At 39.9% G+C, this 22,516-nt stretch overlaps 1 protein-coding gene across 2 annotated transcripts in view; it reads left to right on the plus strand.

Moving 5' to 3' along the window:
- Positions 1-21,258, plus strand: part of LOC137652282 (BRCA1-associated protein) — a 60,368-nt gene extending 39,110 nt beyond the window's left edge. For both annotated transcript variants that reach the window (XM_068385578.1, XM_068385579.1), the window contains 8 exons: positions 5,859-5,994; positions 7,269-7,395; positions 11,986-12,129; positions 17,045-17,159; positions 17,465-17,644; positions 18,288-18,422; positions 19,307-19,420; positions 19,853-21,258. In XM_068385578.1, the coding sequence (XP_068241679.1) occupies positions 5,859-5,994; positions 7,269-7,395; positions 11,986-12,129; positions 17,045-17,159; positions 17,465-17,644; positions 18,288-18,422; positions 19,307-19,420; positions 19,853-20,005 (1,104 nt within the window). In that variant the 3' untranslated portion in view covers positions 20,006-21,258. The remainder of the gene's footprint in view (positions 1-5,858; positions 5,995-7,268; positions 7,396-11,985; positions 12,130-17,044; positions 17,160-17,464; positions 17,645-18,287; positions 18,423-19,306; positions 19,421-19,852) is intronic.
- Positions 21,259-22,516: the final 1,258 nt, after the last annotated feature.

Here is a 22,516-nt window from a genome sequence, read left to right on the forward strand (position 1 = left end):
GAGCAGCCTCGTCGTTGCCCTGGGCCTGTGGCTGAGAAGTCTTGCGGGGCTTTCCTTTCGAAACCTGAGATTGATCCCCACTCCTTGTGCTCCACGTGTAGGGGAAAAGTGTGTTCCCCTGCCTCTACGTGCCCGGAGTGTGCTAACTGGAGTGAGATCCAGTGGGTGCTCTTCGGGACTAAGAAGAAGAAGGCGGCTAAGAAGTCGCCTAAGGAATCCAGTATCTCTTCGCCTGTGGTTTCTCCAGATGTCTCGGCAGACCGTAGCTCCCGTCCTTCTTCCCCTACCCAGAGTAGGGGACGAGGTAAGTCCGTTGCGGGGAAGAGGCCCATTGCCCTTCCCCAAGAGTCTGATATTCCTGTGGGGGAAGTGTCTAGTGTGGGGCAGGCATATGTGGGCCCTGAGGGTAGTGCGGGAGTGTGGGTAGGAGGCGAGGTCCTGGTGCTCGCAGGTCCCGTCTCCTCGGAAGATTTTATGTGGTAAACCAAGTGTGGATTCTTCCCCGGCATCATGGCATGTTTCAGGTGCTTCAACCGCCGAGGGAGACGCCGAGAAAGGAAATTCGTCTTCAGACCCCACCGCGTGGGTGCCCCCTTGGACTCCCTTCAGGTCTCCCGCTAGAGGAGAAGACGACGTCGAGCAATGGCTCTACAAAGGACTCGCTCGGTCCCCTCCGGCTCCCTCGTCTACGCTACCCCCCGTGTTTCTGCAGCCTCCCACGCCTGAGAAACGTCGAGAATTTCCCCCCGCAGTCTTGGACGTTTCGGGCGGTCTGATGGATTCGTCATCATCGTCGACATCGGACTCTTTTTCTTCTTCGTCGTCAGAGGACGAGGACAGGAAGTATAGAAAGAGGAAGAGGGAGAAATCCCGCAAAAAGAAGAAGTCCCGTTCCCGTTCAAGACAAGGAAAGAAAAGCTCTAAGTCCTCTAAGAAGAAAGCAAAGAGGAGCAAGTCCAAGGAGTGGGTGAATGTCACAGTGCCCCGGAGCGAGCCGTTTAGGGTTGCCGCGGCCGCTGCTGGGTGGCTCCCTAGAGCCTCGCCTTCTGTGTCTCATCCTCCTACCTCCTCCTTTGGACCAGTCGCCCGGCAAGAGGGGTCGAACCGGGCCCCCCATGTAGTGACTAACCCAACGGTGGCCTCCGCTTCTTCTTCCCTTAGGAAGGATGTACGTCATATGAAGGAAGGCTTAGCGTCGACCACGGGCACCTTGGAGGCCTTCCTAAAGCACCAAGGGCGCCCGTCGGTCCGCATGGATCCCCCATCCACGGAGTCCCCCGGTGGAACAAGGTACTCCCATGACGGATACCTTCGTCCCCACGGGGCAGCCCATACCACAGGCAGACTCGTCCAGCGTTGCCTTTCCCACCGTCACAGAGTACCCCCGTACGGAGGAGCTGGTGACGGAAGACCTGGTGGAAGGAGGGGAGTGCTCGTCTGACGACATCTCCTCCTACCGTAAGGTTCTGGCCCTAATTCGTCGGCACCACCGATTAGACGAATCTAAGCCCTCAGCAGCAAAGGCCGTGCTCTCCGGACTGTCCAGAATGATCGACAGCCCGGTGCAACAAAAGCCTTCATTGTCTCTCCCTCTCGCTCCGGACGTGAAGTTGGGAATGGAGCAAATAGATGACTATCTGGCAGGACTGGCGGAGGCCCCCAGAAGCCAGAGTTCCTCCAAGCTTCTTCCGGGGCTGAAATCGCAGAAACGTTTTTACGTCCCAGAAGGGCATCGCGGCGGACCCCGTGCGGTAGAAGCAGCGGTGACCTCACTGAACCAGGGAGCCTCGGAAGACAGGGCCTTCACTGCCCCCGTGTGGTTTTCCCCGTCAGAAGCCTCTATGATGGAGGACATGGCACAGGACCTTGTCTACGTGTCCTCCTGGTTGGATTGGTGGTCTTGCGCCTTGGTGGGGTTTCAGGCGTCCCACAACCTCTCCCTTCCGGACAATCAGGCCATGCTGAGGGAGCTAGTTAGTTCGGGAGGCAAGGCCTTTAAGTTTTTGTCATCCCAGTCCCTGTCTATGGCTACGAACTGGGTTCTTAGAAAGAGGGATACTGTGCTTAGCAAATTGGTGCGGAAGTTACCGGACAGAGAAGCGAGGACACTGAGGAATTCCTCCGTGTGGGGAAACGACATTTTCCCCATCAATTTGATGAAGGATACGATGGAGAAAGTGAGGAAGGTGAGAGATGCGGACCTTAGGCCCCCCCCCCATGAGGAAGTCCGGGTTTAGAAGAGCCTCAGCGGACGTCCCTCACTCCTCCCAGGTCGCCCCTTTGCTGCCTCGAAGAGAACCACCGTCAGTTCCTTGGCTTCAAGCCTCTCAGCAGCCCACCCGTAGGACCAACGCAGCCCCTCAGTCAGCCTTCAGAGCCTCCTACAGTAACTCTAGGAGAGGTCGCTCTGGCCACTCCTCTAGAAGGAGGTAGGAAGAGAGGCCCCCTACTCCTACAGGAGCCCCTAGTAGGGGGATGCCTCAGACATTTTTGGCAAGCATGGCGGGATCTCTGTGCGGATCCCTGGACGGTGACTGTCCTGAAGGAGGGCTACAGACTCCTTTTCCTAGAAGAACCTCCCCCTCTCATCCCAGCCCACCGGGTCGAATGGCTGGTTCCAAAGAACCCCTTGAAGAGGTCTGCGCTACAGGAGGAAGTAGCGTCCATGATCGCCAAGGGAGCTTTAGAGCCAGTGGAGAACCCTGGCCCGGGTTTCTTCAGCATGGGCGCACGAGAAAGGCATACGAATGATCAGGTACCTGGACGACTGGTTACTTCTTTCTGCCCCAAGGGAGCAACTGAAGGAGCAAGGCATGATGTTGCTCGACCTCTGCAAGGGATTAGGGATCACGGTCAACCTAGGAAAGTCCCAGCTAGTCCCCAGCACCAGGATGACTTACTTGGGGATGGTTCTGGACACCCAGTTAGTAAGAGCCTTCCCCTCAGGGGAGAGGATAGACAACCTGGAACATATCCTTCAACCCTTCCTGACGGGCCAACCCAGGAGGGCCAAGGACTGGCAGAAGTTACTGGGCCACCTGGTTTCGCTGGAGAAATTAGTACCGCAAGGGAGACTCAGGCTCTGCCCGGTACAGTGGAATCTGAAGGAATCGTGGACCCAAGGCAAGGAGCCCCACAAAATAGTCCCAGTCCTCCCGAAGACAAGAGAGACCCTTCTTTGGTGGAACATCAGGTCGAACACAGAGAAGGGAATGCCCTTCGCCCCCGATCCCCCGGAGATACTGTTGTTCACGGACGCATCGAAGGAGGGTTGAGGAGCATACCTGCTAGGAGAATCGACAAAAGGGCAGTGGTCCAGCGAGGAGGCGTCTCTCCATATAAACATCCTGGAGATGATAGCGGTTCTGAGGGCGTGTCGACAGTTCGTACACTTCCTGCGAGGAAACACTGTGGTGTTAATGTGCGACAACGCCACAGTAGTGGCGTATGTAAAGAAACAGGGGGGCCTGAAGTCAAGAGTTCTATGCGCCCTAGCCACGGAACTGTTAGAGTGGACGACAGAAGAAGGGATAGAACTGACGGCAAAGTTCATCCCAGGAAAGAGGAACGTGCTGGCCGACGGCCTCAGCAGGGCAGGTCAAGTGATAGGTTCAGAGTGGACCCTACACCCGGAGGTAGCTCGGGCAGTCATCCTAATGTGGGGCTCCCCAGTGATAGACTTGTTCGCCACACGTCTGAACGCTCAACTCCCCGTGTTCTGTTCTCCAGTCCCAGACCCGTCAGCAGCGTTCGAGGACGCCTTCCAACATCCCTGGGACGACCTCGATGTGTACGCCTTCCCTCCCTTCGGTTTGATCAGGCAAGTGTTGAACAGAGTGAGAGCGATGTCCAACCTGTCGATGACTTTGGTAGCGCCCTGGTGGCCGGAATGGTTCGCAGACCTAAAAGAATTAGCTCTTCGTCCTCCTTGGCCGCTTCCGGACAGACCAGACCTCCTGCGTCAACCTCACTTTCACAGGTGGCACGAAAACCCTCGATCCCTCCGCCTTCACGCGTGGAGGTTATTGAGAAGCTACTGAAGAAAGAAGGATACTCATCGAGAACCGCGGCAAGGATGTCGGGTTACCTACGGCGTTCCTCGGCAGTAGTTTACCAAGCAAAGTGGGCAGTCTTCGTGAAGTGGTGTGCGTCCAAGAACATCAGGCCCTTAGGGGCGTCGATCCAGGACATTGCAGACTTTCTGGTGTACCTGAGAGACGACGTGGGCTCGTCTATTCCGGCCATCAAAGGAGTACGAGCAGCCCTAGGTCAAGTCTTCCTCCTTAGGGGTATTGACTTGGGAGCCTCAAGGCACATCTCTATGCTCATCCGCAGCTTTGAACAATCATGTCCCCCCCAGGAAGTAAGGGTTCCGCAGTTGGACCTAGCCAGAGTTCTCAAGGTTCTGTCAGAGCCACCCTTCGAACCTCTCAGGGACGTACTAGACAGAGAACTCACCCTTAAAACGGCATTCCTTTTAGCCCTGGCCTCGGCGAAGAGTGTTAGCGAGTTACACGGGCTCTCTTACAAGGTCTCACACTCCAAAGGGTGGAGAGAAGTTACCTTTAGGTTCGTCCCTAGCTTTGTGGCGAAGACGCAGAACCCGGCATGTTGGGATCCTCGGTTTGATGGTTTTTCAGTGCCAGCCATCCCTCGCTCCGACAACCCAAAGGATCTACTCTTATGTCCCGTGAGAACAGTAAGGAAATACCTGGAGAGGACCGCAAAATTCCGCCCTCAGATCAGAAATTTATTCGTCTCAACAGGCCGGGTGAAGAAACCGGTCTCGAAGAACTCTATCTCTTTCTGGCTGCGACAGGTGATAAAGAGAGCCTACGAGGCTTCTGGGACTCCTCTCCCTGGTAAACCAAGGCCACATGATATTAGAGGTCTGAGCACCTCCCTGGCCTTCGAGAAAAACATGGCTGTGGGAAAGATCCTGAAGGCAGGGACCTGATCTAGACAGTCCACCTTCACGGAACACTATCTCAAAGATTGCTCGAGAAAGTCCTTGGACAGGTTTTCCATTGGCCCAATCATTTCGGCCCTTCAAGAGATCTAAGGTTATGGCCCCAGGGTAACCGGGGGTGTTAATGCCAAGAGACACTAGTTCCTTCCTTAACCTCCTTTCCTTCCTTCCCCGGGCCGTACTGCCCAGGAAGATGTCGAAAAGACCTTAGTCACTTGAAGAAACGTCCTCCAAGAGAACATGTATCGGAGTTGGTTTTGAAAAGGTAAGCCATTAGACACTAAGTTAGTTTTTTGGATAGTTTCCCCTACTTTTCGTGCAGTTTTCTAGTGGTCGTAGAACCAAAACCTCCATAGAGGTTCCCTCTCTCGCGTGCCTCCCCGTCGGCTTCTGGTCCCTGCAGGACACTCCCACCTCCTAAAGTTTAAGTCTCCTAAGAAGGTAGTTCTAGGTAAGTAACCGTGTTGGAACAAATCACAAAATTTTAAGTAATTTGTATTTTTCCTAACATACTTACCTAGAACTACCTAAGGGTTATGGCCCACCCATCCTTCCCCGAGAACCTGCAGGGTCGAGTAGTACCTGTTCCAACAAAACTTACTGAGGAGTCACCGACCTGAGCTAGCACGCTTCCCGACCCCGGGTCGCCTCAGGGCACATATCACACCGCCTGAGGTTGACCCCTTAGAAAACAGAAAGAGGATAAACTATACAAAAAGCTGGTCGGTTAGGTAGAGTTACCAGTAACTCCTAAGAAGGTAGTTCTAGGTAAGTATGTTAGGAAAAATACAAATTACTTAAAAATTTGTGATTTCTCTACACATTTTTCTTACATTCTATATTTGCTTGAACATTCATTGCATACATCATTTCTTTATCTACTTCTTAGGCTGATGCCGACATGTTCTACAATACTTTTAATGGTCAGCGATACAACTCCATCGAGCTAGACATCTGTCGTCTAGTGTATGTTGCCAGAGTTGAAACAACAAAGGAATCAGAGGATGGTGGCCTTCCTATTCCAGGTAATATTTTTTTTCTGCAAAAATATTATTGATTATTGATAATACTTTGATTTCTTATTTATCCATATTTTAGATTTGATAAGCCAATACAGTATATTTTCATGATCCATAGATACGAAACTTTAATCTCCAAACTTCCTAAGATGGGAATATTGCACGAGTAATAAATTAAAGATCATTTAAATATGTGTAAAATTGAAAAATGCGGCCAAATTTCAAAATTACATGTCAGCACTGTAAGTTAGTTCATGTCTCTGGTGCTTGTTTCTGTCAAAACTTCTACTTGGGAGCACTATTAACCATTTTACCCCCAGGCTATTTGGAACTTTCCAACCCTTAACCCCCAGGGGTAATTTTTTTTCAAGCACATTTTGCAGTATATTTTTTTTAAATTGCTCTAACAGCCTTAATTTTTGTCATAGAGAGGTCAGGTTGGTCTCATTCTTTTGGAAAATGCCTGAAGTTTCTCAAAAAATTATCAAAAATATGCAAAAAGAAATTTAAATAGCAGTTTTTTGCAAGGACGTACCAGTACGTCCATGGGGGTAAAGGGATGAGTTTTGTGAAACGTACCAGTACGTCCGTTGGGGGTAAAAGGATTAACAAGTTATGTTAAAAACTGTGTAAATAGTGATTTACCTCATTTTGTTTTATTATTAGGCTATGTGAAACCAAGGTTGTTGGTTATTAAGCTTAAAAATAGTGATAATCTCCCAAGTAGAAAAAGTGGAACAGACATGATTACCAGCACCAATGTCTGATTTGCTCACGAAGTATGCTATACAAAATCTTCCATAATTCAGGTCTCCTCAGAGTATGCCATTCACCACAGTACTAGATATGCAGTTTATTTTATCAGTCGTGCCTTTACATTCATGAGCTTCAATACTTTTATGAGCTTCAATACAGCAATTTCATAGTTGTGATTGAATTATAGAATGATCTTAGCTATTTAGTTAAACAGGGAGAACTTATGCTTCATACTGGGTGCAAATGCTTTCTTCTTGACAAGCAGACTTATTTGAATTAAATATCAAAGTCTGTTTTTATCCTGTAAGTTCTATATTTCTTGTTTGTAAAGTATTATATACTTTTATTACTAGGTTGCCCTTCCTTCGTCATCTGTCTCGCAACATTCTATGTTAACATTATGTATTACAGCTTGAATCATCATCATTTGTCTTCTGCTATTATTTTTATGACTTGAAGGTTTACAGCAGTAGCAATTTATTTGTATTTGGAAATATTTTTAGTCTCTTTTTTCATATTTGCAGGACACACAGAACTTCCCACTTGTCCAGTATGCTTGGAACGAATGGATGAATCGGTTGATGGCATTTTAACCATACTGTGTAACCATTCGTTTCATGGTGATTGTTTAGCCAAGTGGGGAGACACAAGGTAAGAGGAGAGAATTTTTTATCTGGTCAATTTATTCTCTTTTCGAAGGTTAAATGGTACATTATTTTAATCGAGGACTTAAAATATGATCGAGCTTTTTTGACCTTGGTGATAAGTACTCCTTTTTTTTTTTTTTTTTTTTTTTTTTTTTAATCCCCAAACTATGATATGCAAGTATTAGGTGTTTATATACTCCTTCATTATATGAAAATTACTATAATGCTCAATTAGAAACCTACTATCGTTTTGTACATGAAATGTTTTTGAAGTACAGTGTAGCCTTTAAGTTTTTGTGTTTGTTTTGAGAAAAAAAAAAGTACAGTACCTATATTATACATTTTTTATTATTTATTGTAGAAGTCAATTATTTATTTACTATCAGTCAAATAAAATTAAAACATAGTATTATATATAAAATGGGACGACAGTTTATTCTTATTCAATGAAGCTTTTAATGATATTAAATCTCTTATATGACTTAAGTGCAGTAATAAAGTTTTTTAGTTCTTTGCTAAGAATATTTAATGTACTTCTTCCTAATAAAAACTCTGTGGTTAAGCAGTTTGACATTGGAAGTATTTCATATCAGGACGAGAGTGAAACTGACTTAATATCTAACCTTTTTTTTGTTCAAAATAGGTTTACGAGTGCAAACAAAGCCAATAATTAAAAAGGCATTATGGTCCTATCTAATTTTTTGGGTTAGGATTTTATGTGGTCCCAAGGGTTTCCCTGTTAAAGGCTAGAACAGAGAGTCTAAAAGTTAAAATACCAAAGACATATTGTCCTCCCTAATGTGAAAAACACACTCATTGTGTATAAGGGAGATTCATAGGTACAAGCCCTGTTGAACCCATCACATCTCAAATTCTGAACTTCGTCCGACAACCAATAATACATCACAGAGAACCAAAACTAGTATTGGAAACAGTACTACCCAAGAGCTTGGTTTGTGCCCAAATACCATCTTTTATTTTAGTTGTAAACAATCAACATTGCATACCAAGCTCAGTTATTTGCTAGTTTTTACATCTCCTTTTAAGCTAGGAAACAGTTAATAAAGTTTTCCACTATTCTTAGTGATAGTGTTAGTAAAATATTAGTTTATTATACTGATTTTGTGACTGGAGCCTCCTCCTTCCTATATTTATTATGAAATAGGATATTGGACAATGGGAAGGCTACTCAAATTGAACTTTTACTTTTTCAAACACAGGCTTAAAGCCCCAGGTTTTGACTACAGTAATGCCTCAAGATGCAAGATTATTTGGTTCCGTTAGTAGCTTTCGTTTCAGGAAAATATTGTATTGTAGGTCAGGTTTTACACGTTAGTGGCCTAATTCATTCCAAGCCCTGCACAAACACTGCATGAAATTTTATAACAATGATAAAAATGTTCTAAACACAATGGAATACAACCCTTTGGATCATTCAATACATAACCTAACCGTTAATACTGTACCTGCAGTGCAGTAATGCAATAGCAAATGGAAAATCATACATACATATACCAAGGCACTTCCCCCAATTTTGGGGGGTAGCCAACATCAAACAAATGAAATAGAAAAGGGGACCACTCCTCTCTTCGTTCCTCCAAGCCTGACAAGGGACTCAACCGAGTTTGGCTGGTACTGCTAGGGGTGCCACAGCCCACCCTCCCCCGTTATCCATCACAGATGAAGCTTCATAATGCTGAATCCCCTACTGCTCCTACCTCCGTGGTCTTCCAAAGCACCAGAGGAAGCAGCAGAGCCTACCGGAACTGCGTCACAATCGCTCGCCATTCATTCCTATTTCTAGCACGCTCTCTTGCCTCTCTCACATCTATCCTCCTATCACCCAGAGCTTCCTTCACTCCATCCATCCACCCAAACCTTGGCCTTCCTCGTGTACTTCTCCCATCAACTCTTGCATTCATCACCTTCTTTAGCAGACAGCCATTTTCCACTCTCTCAACAAGGCCAAACCACCTCAACACATTCATATCCACTCTAGCTGCTAACTCATATCTTACACCCGTTCTCACCGTCACTACTTCGTTCCTAACCCTGTCTACTCGAGATACACCAGCCATACTCCTTAGACATTTCATCTCAAATGCATTCAATTTCTGTCTCTCAGTCACTTTCATTCCCCACAACTCCGATCCATACATCACAGTTGGTACAATCACTTTCTCATATAGAACTCTCTTTACATTCATGCCCAACCCTCTATTTTTTACTACTCCCTTAACTGCCCCCAACACTTTGCATCCTTCATTCACTCTCTGACGTACATCTGCTTCCACTCCATTTGCTGCAACAACAGACCCCAAGTACTTAAACTGATCCACCTCCTCAAGTAACTCTCCATTCAACATGACATTCAACCTTGCACCACCTTCCCTTCTCGTACATCTCATAACCTTACTCTTACCCACATTAACTCTCAACTTCCTTCTCTCACACACCCTTCCAAATTCTGTCACTAATCGGCCAAGCTTCTCTTCTGTGTCTGCAACCAGTACAGTATCATCCACAAACAACAACTGATTTACCTCCCATTCATGGTCATTCTCTTCTACCAGTTTCAATCCTCGGCCAAGCACTCGAGCATTCACCTCTCTCACCACTCCATCAACATGAAAGTTAAACAACCACGGCGACATCGCACATCCCTGTCTCGGCCCCACTCTCACCGGAAACCAATCGCTCACTTCATTTCCTATCCTAACACATGCTTTACTACCTTTGTAGAAACTTTTCACTGCTTGCAACAACCTTCCACCAACTCCATATAACCTCATCACATTCCACATTGCTTCCCTATCAACTCTATCATACGCTTTCTCCAGATCCATAAACGCAACATACACCTCCTTACCTTTTACTAAATTTTTCTTGCATATTTGCCTAACTGTAAAAATCTGATTCAAGAAGGATCGGCTTACTAAAAAAGGTGGAGGGGGTAATGCTCTATGTTGAAAATCCCCTCAACTCATTAGGAATTAAATTAGAAACCAAATATGACACGACAGGTGCAAATATTAACACCATAGGAAAACACATGTCCATACTATACTACAATCAGAATTTATAGCGAGACGACTTAAAATCAAGAATTAACGAACACTCCAACATCAAAAAAAGATATGATAGTACTGTAATATTCAAATTAAGATGTTCACAACTATTATTATAACAGTAGGTTGGCAAAGGCACCAGCCATCCATTAAGATACTACCACTAGAGAGCTATTGGATTCTTTGACTAGCCAGATAGTACTACATTGGATCCCTCTATGGTTCAATTAATTTTTCCTTTGCCTATACATACACCGAATAGTCTGGTCTATTCTTTACACATCTCCTCTTTCCTCATACACTTGACAACTAGACAACCAAAATTTTTTTTTCTACACAAGAGGTTAACTACTGCACTGTAATTGTTCGGTGGCTACTTATGAGGGTAGAAGACACTTGGCTATGGTGAGGACACTCAAAATCAAAACTTTGTTCTCAAGTCTTGGGTAGTGTCATAGCTTAAGTACCATGGTCTTCCACTGTCTTAAGGTAGAGTTCTTCAATGGGCTATTTTCCCTTTTGGAGCCCTTAGGTTTATAGCATCCTGCTTTTCAACTAGTGTTATAGCTTGGCAAGTAATAATAATAATAATACCAGTATTACTAAATAAGTTGATATTTCCACTTCTAATTTCACTTCTATGATCGTTTACATACAGTACTTACAAAATACTACTACTGTACAATGAACGATTACTGGTAGTATATATTGAATGCAACTAGAAGATCTTTATCGTTCCACTCGCATCAGAGCAGAAATTTCCTCGTGAAAGGTTGATAGGTATTAATTGCTAATAATGTATTTTTTCATTTTGTGATCATGCTGTCTCTCTTGCCTTCTGCTCCAATTTTATTTTTCAATTAAAGGTTTAAGGTTTAAAGGCCACTCATGAATGACAGAGGCAAGGGACAGTGACATTGCCCTATCAGGCAGGACAATGCCGTAGAGACAGACCACATACACATATGATCAGTGCCGAAGCCCTCGCTACACCCAAGCTAGGACCAAGGGTGGCCAGGCAATGGCTGCTGATGACTCAGCAGATAGACCTAGAGGCTTCCCCAAACCCCCCCATTCTTAGCTCACAAGGACAGTGAGGTTGTAGGGACCGAAGGAACTAACGAGTTTGAGCGGGACTTGAATCCCAGTCTGGCGATCACTAGGCAAGGGCGCTACCACCAGGCCACCACAATTAAGAACAATTAAGTGTACCACTTAAAGGGTGCCTTGCACGGCACACTTGTCATGGTACCTTGAGGTCTTTGCCCTTTCTCTTGGGCCCAAGGTGCATCACTTCCTGCCTTTTACTTTTCAGCTTTTTCTTTTAATCTTGTTTTATCGGTCTCACTTAAATTTTATCTTATTCTATTTCAATTCCCTTAAAAACAAAAGTATAAGAATATAGTTATTGATCTCATTAAAATACAAAACTGTACGTTAATTAAGAATAAAATCTTTAGAATTTTAGTGTACTGTAGTGGATTAAGATCACAATATTAATTTTGAAATTTCAATCTCGTCCACAGCTGTCCAGTTTGTCGATATTGTCAGACCCCAGAAGAAACTCCTGATCAACGGTGTTCTTTGTGTGGATCTGCTGATTCTTTGTGGATATGTCTTATATGTGGGCATGTGGGCTGTGGAAGATATGTTGGTGGTCATGCACATAGGTAAGACAAGGAAAAAGCTAATTATGTTTCACCTTAAAATTAAAGATTTGGATGTGTAAGTGGAGGAAGTTAAGGTGTTATGGGCCTTTAACTGAATGCATTTTTTTTTAGTGGCTTTTAATTAGGAAAGAATGCCATTATGTTTCTCTTTTAAATGTTTTTAAAACATAATAGAAGGCTTACCCAAGGCATAGGGAAGATTTTTTATAAGAAAGTTTATGAAGCCGGAGTAGGTGGTTTTTTTCTTTAAATTAAATTAAACGATCAACATCAAAGGCATGGAAGTTTGTGTTTTATGTGCTTATACAATGGTAAAATTAGAAACAAATTGAAATAAGTAAAAGGACTGTGTGTGTGCAAAATAATAGCTTTTACATTTTACAGGGGTGAAGAAGTTAGCTATGGAACCTGTGTTACTTAGCTTTCAAACTTAGCTCACTTATGCAAGTTCAGATTTTGGACCAAATAAACTTTTTTGAAGTGTTTTATGTTGCTGTGAATTAGCAGGAGTTAGGATCCTCATCATTATCGATTTTATGTCAGACTTTATATTCTGGCAGTGGGTGGGTGGGAGAGTTTTATCATATCGGTTTGAAAATACTTTTTTGTGAATTTGTCTTTGAAATTTAAATTTATTGCAACCTAAATGTTCTGCCATGGTTATGCTATTTCATAGTAAATGTCTACCATCGATAGTGTGGCACTTTTGGTTCTAGAACATTGGCTGATTATGGGAGGTCATTTTGTAGCACAATGTCAATATACATATAACTTGTTGATATATTTATATATATTTTGTTGATATATTTATATATATGTCCATCTTAACATCATTGGACTGTTAGGAACTTAAATTTGACATTATCAAATATGAAGTGATCCTATCTTCGATAGTAAATAGTCGCAAAAAGGGCTTGGGGCTCAAATGCTAAATTTTCTCTTGAGGAGTTTAGTGGTCAGTGATAATTTCATTTAAGAATTTATCCCCAGTGGTAAGCATTATTTGAGAGTTGTGCTTATGGAGATTGTTGTACTCATAAGTCCTATAGTTTACAAGGAACATTTTGATTTCAAGGTTGCTGTATGTGTATAGTATATCGTCCGAATGTTCACGGGTGCTAACAAGGAATGATGGGAGAAGGATAGGTGGTGGTGGTGGTGGTGGTGGTGGTGGTGGGGGGGGGGGCAGTAGCTGTAGTGAACGGCACCTCGTAGTAACGGGGGATTTTGAGGAGGGAAAAGTTTAATTGGAAAGGGATCTCTGGTAGTGGTATCACTCGCCCCAGTTTTAATACCGACACCCTTTAGGGGTGAGCGAGCTGGATATATTCCTAGCATTCCATGCAACTTTTTTCTCTGGTATATTTAGCAGTATTTATACCTTTGAAATTGTGCTTTAAGGAGCATTTCACTGGGCGACACAGGTTCCTCGCCCAGAAATAGATTTTTCCTTCATCAAAATCCCTTTTTTATGTTCTATTATACAGTAGGGTCCCGAATTATGCGAGAATTTGGTCGATTAATGACCTCGTGTAAATGGAAAATCGCGAATTTCGAAACACACAACTAACAGAAATAATTCCATTGCGGCCATGGCAACCAGCAATTTGCCTATTCAAATGTGTTTACTACCCATTTCCAATACTTGCTTTGTACTATACTGTATTTCTTTATAATATCAAATTGTTCTTGTAAATAAATAAAACATTTAATATACTTTAAAGTTTTAATAACTTGAAAAATGGTTAAAATTACAACCAGGATAGGTGTAAACACCATATATTTCCCGTTATAACACAACCCAAAATACAGACAAATTTTAATGTTTGTCATATCTATTGTATAATACAACTGGTGAATAGCAAAACCATCACTCTATAGACTAGCTTGTTGTATGATTGAAAATCCAGAATTATCAAAATAAAGGCGATTTTATATCATGCGTTTCCTAAACACGCTAAAAAGCACAATAGAAAACGACAACCAATGTTTTGTTTACGTTTATCTCTGATCACAACGAAGAAACAGACGCATTTATACATCTGTGTTTTTGAATTGACAGCAATTTTACCAAGTATAGATTATGTTGAATTTGTTATTACCAATGTTCTAATTATTTTTTATTAGAACTTTCAAATAAATGAAATGAATGCCATTTATGAAATGTTTTTCTTTATGATGCCGCCTGAAACGGAAACCTTCCATTTGTTTACGCTCCATCTTCGATCATAATAAACAAACGAATGCATTAAACACACATGATCTAAGTCATAACTAATGATATTATAAACATTTAGTAAACATTATGTTATTACAAATATTTTACTTACCGTATCCATATAAATTCCTAAATTCGTAGCAAAGCTGGAAATTTTTTTTTCCTTATGCGTTTAATCCACAATAGCAAACTGCCGCTAATGACAGAGTGATAACTTACGATCATTCTAAACTGTTACGAAAGATAATTGTCCTTTCCATATTCAAAATACTTTTCCTAACTTCAGTTATAAGTCAACTTGTACCCACCTCAATTATGGATCCATATGCAAAAAAGGTAAAAGAAGAAAGTACTAGGCCTATTTTTAAAGTCACCGAACAATTAGGTTACCGCTATAACGTTCGATGTGAGAGAGAGAGAGAGAGAGAGAGAGAGAGAGAGAGAGAGAGAGAGAGAGAGAGAGAGAGAGAGAGAGAGAGAGAGAGAGAGAGATGGTTTTAAAGTACTAAACAATAAATATGATAGGTTATAACACATTGGTGTTTATGTAATATTAACTGTATAGATGGTTTGAATAAGTTAAGAAATGGTGTAAACAATTCTTTGTTATTGTATTCGCGCGGAAGCTAGACATCAGCTGATGTGATCACAGCCAAAACTAAAACAAAAATAAGTTAGCAATACTCGATTTTTAAAACACACCCGAAATTTAACAACATAAGTACATGTTTTATTATAGCGCAATTGACATTTAAAGAGTAAAAATTTTCTGGAATAGAATGGTGTTTCCTAAAAAATAGTGGTTTGCGGACGAAATCGGTTACCGTATTTTAAGCTATGATTGAAATGGATGTATACACGGTATAATTTTTTCGTTTTGTATTTAATTGACACTTCAAGAAAACCGATTTTGGTTTCTTCATCTATTTGTAAGTATTGTATAACGAGAGAGAGAGAGAGAGAGAGAGAGAGAGAGAGAGAGAGAGAGAGAGAGAGAGAGAGAGAGAGAGAATCAGCTGTTGTAATTGAATGTCGTGTTTTTGTTTCGTGTACCCCCTGAAGCGAGGAATTGATCGCCACAACTAACAATATTCATGTTAATTTCATTCTTAAACTCAAGTTGCCCTATGTGAATTATGGTTTTATTTCTTACGGAGAGAGAGAGAGAGAGAGAGAGAGAGATTTCTGCCATCAAATCTCTCTCTCTCTCTCTAGATTTTATTTTACCGTCTACTCTACAAAACCAATGTTTGCAAATCAAATGTATACTGTTTAAAATATGACAAAATATTGACGACTCGTTACCGAAGTTTAGGCTATTCACTGCCGATAAACGAACCCAGTCTACTCTTGAAAACCTTGAACGCCCAGAGGGAAAAATAAGGCTTTTAAATATACTGTACTAAAAAATAATGCTTTAATATACCATCATTAACACTACCATTACAATTATCGTAAGGTTGGAGAAAGATAAAGATTGCCGAGAACGTAACCACATTTGTTTACATTTTGTCAGCTGGACTCGCACAGTTAACAGTTGATTTCATTGTTGATGTGGAATTTTATCCTTAAATAGGCTATTCATTATGAAATGTAATGTTAATATTGTTTTGTAACATTTATTATAAATCACCGTATTTAGGGCTACCAATATACTTAAAAAGACAATAGATTTGATACATTTTGTAGTGCTTGACTCGCGAACTTTGAACAGCCTCGCAGTTACAGAAAATTTATTTTTGAAAAATAGCGATCGCGGAAAAGGGGAATCGTGTAATTCGAACACGCTTAATTCGGGACCCTACTGTACTTGATATAGGTATTTGTACAATATGTTTCTTGGGTTGTTTTTAGACTTTAGCTATTTGATAAGCAGCTTTGAATCTATAAGATGGAATTGCATTGCAGAAGGCCTTCAACTTGCAAACATTTGGAGATACAAATCCAATGGAAAATAACAAAGATAAGATAAAGAAATACTGTAATAAAACAGTATTATATAATTTGATACCGTAAACAAAACAACATTTGTAATAACCTGATATCTATTTCATAAGAAACCTGACTATTTGTTTACTTTTATAGCTGGCAATCATAGGCATAGAATTCAGGTTAGACCTACCCTAGGCCAATATTTAACAAAGTTGGACTTTCAAACAATTCTACTTACAAACAGCTTATTGTAAGTTTGTAAGTTGAGAACCTTCTGTCCTCATTTTATTCCTTTTATCCTTATAATTTGTAAGGGATAATTACCTAGCGTATGTTTTTCCTTTATTTTATTTACTTTTTGTAATAAGTTACTTGGCCAAGTTGACTTTTAATTCATCCCACAGTAAATGCAAGTGTGGCATGGTATTAGAATTACGAGGGTAGATGTATCAAATTTTTTTTAATATCACTTTCCCACCTCTAAAGTAATGTGGTGGTTACCCATGTGATTCAAAGTCAAGATTTGTGGAAAGTTGAAGAATATTGATAATAGAATTTATTACCAGTATTTTTATATTTTATCGGAAATTTCGCAATTCTCGCTGCTTTCCAATTACAGTGATATATTAGAGTTAATGCAGGTATTTCTAATGACATAGAATGAGTATTGGGTAAGAATTTCTTTCCTGTTGACATTACTAATTTAGGAAAAGATTGCAAGACTATTTAACTAGTGCAGTATTGTAAACTGTACCTTATTTTCAGACATTTTATGGAAACCAATCACTTATTTTCCCTGCAAGTTGGTAACAACAGAGTCTGGGATTATGTCAGAGATAATTATGTCCATCGGTTGCTGCAGAGCGAGGGTGATGGAAAGGTATGAACCAGTATAGATAAATTTTTCTGTTATTAAAGAACCCATATCAGTTTTTATGTATTTCAGACGAATTATGTACCTGCTGAATGTAAACTTTTTTATGGTGGTATTTTTTATGTAAATTTTTTCATGAAAGAAAAATGTTTTAATGTTTGGATTTTTTTTTCATTCTACCTACATATTGGTTTAATTATACAGATATAAATGAGAATATACACAGTTGAATGTATTTAAAGGGTTTCTCACAATTTTTGGAGTGCAAGCCCTAGCAAAAGTAAACTTTCTAAAGTGATTACCCCTCGCAGGTTGTATCTTACGAACGTTCGTCTCCAGTACCTGACACAAAGGAGGAGGTGATGCAAGGGGAGGAGAAACTCACAGCCTTACAGCTTGAATACACACACCTGTTATCATCACAGCTTGAATCTCAGAGGCAGTTTTTCGAAAATAAAATTAGTGAAGCACAGGCTGAAGCACTACAGGAAGTAAGTTCCTTTTCAAATCTCTGTCTGTATCTCATTTTTGAGATCATACATATTATTTACCTTTTAATTGTTGTTCATGTTATTAGCTCATGTCCAATGGGGTTTTTTTTCTTGGCCCTTTGATGTAATCACTTATTTCGCAGAAATATTTACTAAGAAAAATGGAGTTATCCGACGAAAACGAGATTTGCATCTAAATGAAAGTGGATTCTGGTCTTAATAGAAAACATTATGCTCACCTTGATGCATGTTTTAAGAGTAATTTTATGCATGGGTTTTTTTTTGTGGGACTTTGCATTTGCAAATTGTAATAGTCATTTTTTATAAACACCTTGAAAGGGAATTGTGTGTGTTTTTCCATGGTATATGGCAAAATGTAAAAATATGGTCATTGCTATTTAAAAAATTATCATAAATGCAGTTACATTAAAATAATAAAAATGTATCGTCCATCTTTGGTCTACAATTGCTCACAGGTGCAGAAAACATTTGAGAGCGTCACTTTACCCTTTGCACAAAAGCTTTGAGTCTGATAGCATTTTCTTTCATGGGCAGGATCACAAGAGGGTTAAAAAGAAAATCATAAGTTGATCTTTTTTTTAACTAAAAAATAAAACAGTAAAACTATAAAATTCTATTTCAGGCTGAAGTTTCACGTGAAGCTGCTCGAAAGCTGTCTGAGGAAATCCAGGCTTTGAGGCATGATATGACAAACATCACAAAGGAAAAGCAAAGCCAAGACAGAAGGATTCAACAGCTTACTCAGAAGATCACTAAGGTGAGGCTTTAGATAACCAAGTGAAACTCCTAATGTAAAATTAACCCTTTTATCCCCAAAGGACGTACTGGTACGTTTCACAAAACTCATCCCTTTACCCCCATGGACGTACCGGTACGTCCTTGCAAAAAAATGCTATAAAAATTTTGTTTTTCATATTTTTGATAATTTTTTGAGAAAATTCAGGCATTTTCCAAGAGAATGAGACCAACCTGACCTCTCTATGACAAAAATTAAGGCTGTTAGAACAATTTAAAAAAAAAAATACTGCAAAATGTGCTGGGGAAAAAATAACCCCCTGGGGGTTAAGGGTTGGAAATTTCCAAAGAGCCTGGGGGTAAAAGGGTTAACATTCTAAATGTGCTAGAAGTAAAACTCATTCTATTATTGCTTTAGAATTATGATATAAAATTATACTTCTAAATGTATACTATTGCAAAGGAAATTTGACATCAAAGAATTTTCTGGCATTGCTGTAACTGTGTGAACGTTAATTTTATTTTAACCACTTTATGCTTTTTAGAATCATATTTACAAAGTTAAACACATTTTGAAAACTTGGTAAAAGAGAATGTCATTGACCGATGGTCTGATACATTTCCTTCTGCCTAATAAGTTAACCTAGTTAAATCCTTTACTGTGAGGCTATCAACAAGAATATATTTTGGTAATGTATTTGATTACGTTTATTAATGTTAAGTTTGGGTCAAACTTACTCTTTTTCATGTTAATACTCTTTTTTATGTTAATACATATATTGAAAACAAGACACCCACACTTGATTTTTCTGTTTAGTATGAGGACGACTGTTCAACATAAATTTTTTTTTCCCTTTAGTCATTTGGATGATTGACATAAGATTGTTGAAATATGTCTTTTTCCAGTTAACAAAAGACCTGGAGACAGAACAGCAACTGAATCTATCATTGCGAGAAGGCAAGCAAGATTGGGTAGCCAAAGTAGTAAAGCTGGAAACCACTTTGGATGCTAAAAATCAGGTTTGAATACGATATTGATTACTGTATGTTTTGGTTGATAAGGTTCGGGTGAGATTATCTTTTTCATTTTTTATAATCAAGTACTATTTGTAGTGTATAGCGTTGCTTTTAACAAAGTAGTAACATCTTTTGAGTTGTGTAAGATAGTCATTTTGAAAACATCTTATGTTGGAAAAAAAATATTCATGGGAATGATTTGCTGATACCTCCATTGCATACATGAAATACATTTATTGGAGACTTGAGGGAAAACCGACATGAACTTTTATATTAAAGCTATTTTTTTCATTTCTTGAGTCTTATATATCGATGTAACTAGAGGAATGGCATTATTAAGTACTGTGATACAAATGAATGCAGGACATTATCCAAAATTGCATTTATTTTAAAGGGCTATCGGGTGATTTAGTTTTGATTGAATTTTCTTTACAGAAAATAGCAGAATTAGAGTCACAAGTTGGAGATGTCATGGCCCACTTAGAAGCTCTGTCAACAGTCAACTGTAACCCAGAACTACAAGGGGGAAATATTTATATTCCTCCTAACACAAAGCCTCAGGGAGCTAGGCGAAAAAATCGCAAGTGAACCTAAAGCCGGATTTATCGTGTTGTATAAATTGTATTTATGCTCATATTTATTCATTAGTGTTTTGTGTGTGGTGATACTAATTACTTGACATATATTATCCATCAAATTGCTATACAGTATAAAGAAATATATTACAGTGTATGCAGTGGCACGAAAAAAATCAAAATGGGGTTTAGCCTTAAATTTTATTTTTCATAGGTACAGCAGTTAATATGGTTTTCTGATCATTACTAGTTTTCTAACCCGAGTTTCCTAACTAGTATACATTAGTTTTTTGTTGAAATCAAATTTTAAGATATACAATACTTACATATTGCTTCATTTATTTCTCATACTGGGACTTCATTTTTAGGTAGAAATTTATTCTGTACCGATTAAAAAATTTCTTGGATTTTAGTTTTCGTTATTTTATTTTACTGCACCAATGAAAAGATTTTCCAAGTATTCATTTTAATTTTGTTTAAAATGGTTTTCATTAGTTTTTATTTTTTGGGATATCCTAGTTTACTTTGAAAATATGTCCCTGTAAAGAAAGAAAAATGCCAAGTATTATTTAGACAGTATTTTGTCTTGTAAAAAAAACACTAATTAGTGGCAGTACTGCCAGTTATTTTGAAATAGAAACTAATACTACAGAAGGTCCTGAACTTAGAAACAATAGATTCCAAGAAGCTGTTTGCAAGACGAATTGTTTGTAAGTCGTAGTCCTAACCTGAACCTCATGCATAAGATTTCCAGCTACACAAGTCAACAAATAGTCAGGTTTCATATGAAACATATCAGGATATCACAGAGTCGTTTTGCTTACTGTATTATTTTATATAATATGGTTTTATCATAGTTTTTCTTTATCTTATCTATCATTTTCAGTTGGATTTGTAAGTCCAGGGCCTTCTGTATACGTCTTGGTCGATGACTTGAAAAGTTCCTGTAATTCATTTAAAATACATTACAGAAATCATTTAATTATTAAAGAAGGTTTAGTACCAGATTCCAATCCTGCCTTAACTTTTGTCCATAACATATGTTCTTCACATTGCCACCGTATCTGAGTGGAACATAATCCAATTGGCAGAAGTTCATTTTTGTTCTAAGAACAAGTTCAGTTTTAGTCAGAAAATGGTTCGAGTACCTTCGTATTTGAATTTACATTAGATATGTGTATCAAAAACTATTTTGTCATAGTACATTATTGTATCACATAATATATAATCATTGTAAAGTGATGTGAATAAAAAAAGTTTCTGGAATTGTGTGGTTTTTATGAACAAATATCAATGTTCATAACTAAGTAGGTAGAATTGTATTATAAAATCTTAAAATACACACTAATAAGAAATCGGTGATGGCTTCAAGAAAATGAAATTGTGAAAACACCCAATTGTAAAAAAAATTGACAATCATGTTTCAAAATAAGTGGGTCTTCAAGTATCAAGGATTAAAATATCATTATCATTCATAATCCGGATGTTCATAACAATAATTGTCTTACGTGATCATGAACGCTCATTATAATAATTGCAATAATGATGAGCTTGTTTGATGATCATCAGATTATTAGAAGAACATTAGATGATCATCTAGTGATCCTCAAACATATTTACAAAGACTACCAAATTCATGCTAAATTTCCATAGACTTACAAAAGTGGAAATGCTAAAAACAAAGACATTGAAATATTCCAGATAACAAACGCTAAGGCCTTTCTTGGGGGGTGGGAGAAGAAAGAGCCTGGAGTAGCCGATTGGACCTGTAGGTTACACATATTTATTTCAGCACCTTGCTTAAGGTACGATTAAGGTCTTTGATTAGTTATCCTTGAAGGGCCTGAGCCCCTAACAGTAACTGATCGTTGGAAGAGACTAGTTTAAGTCTTATTCCGCCATCATTCCCTCCAATGTTACATCACCGGAGGTTCTTATGTTGTCCGATAACGTACATGATGTTGCAAGTTATGGACAATTAGGCATTGTGTGTCCAACATTTTATCCATCCTCTCTTTCATAAGGAGATTGGGGGGGGGGGTTAGGAGACTTGTATAGATCAGTTGCCTGGTATGGAAGCTCCCCCTCATCAACGTCCAACCCAGCAGATAAAGGAACGATCTGTTGCACTCCAACGGAGGTAAAAGACTAGGAAAAGGAACAAACACTGCACAACTTATCCTAGATAACATTGCAACTGTTATCAGAGACTAAATGCTCTTGGGTAAGCTAAATTAACTGCTGAGCATATACCACAGGTCCCAATGAAAACATATCTAAAGACTTGTGGGTTGTTAAGTTTGCGTGGTGTTTTCAGGCTCTTTAATTTAGCTAAAGTAGATCCCATAGTTCGACTTATAGTGGTTGCCTTGTCCGAGCACTTGTCTGATTGTTCCCTGAAGCCAGAACCAAACAGCATTTCAGGATCTTTTATTCCTTCCTTACTGAAGTAAGTGTCTTAGTGTCGCACACACCTGCAAGAACAGGAAGGCAAGTTACTCTTGCTGTCGTTGGTCACCTCTGT

Source organism: Palaemon carinicauda, chromosome 13, assembly GCF_036898095.1.
Source record: "Palaemon carinicauda isolate YSFRI2023 chromosome 13, ASM3689809v2, whole genome shotgun sequence".
In the NCBI taxonomy this organism is placed as follows: Eukaryota; Metazoa; Arthropoda; class Malacostraca; order Decapoda; family Palaemonidae; genus Palaemon; species Palaemon carinicauda.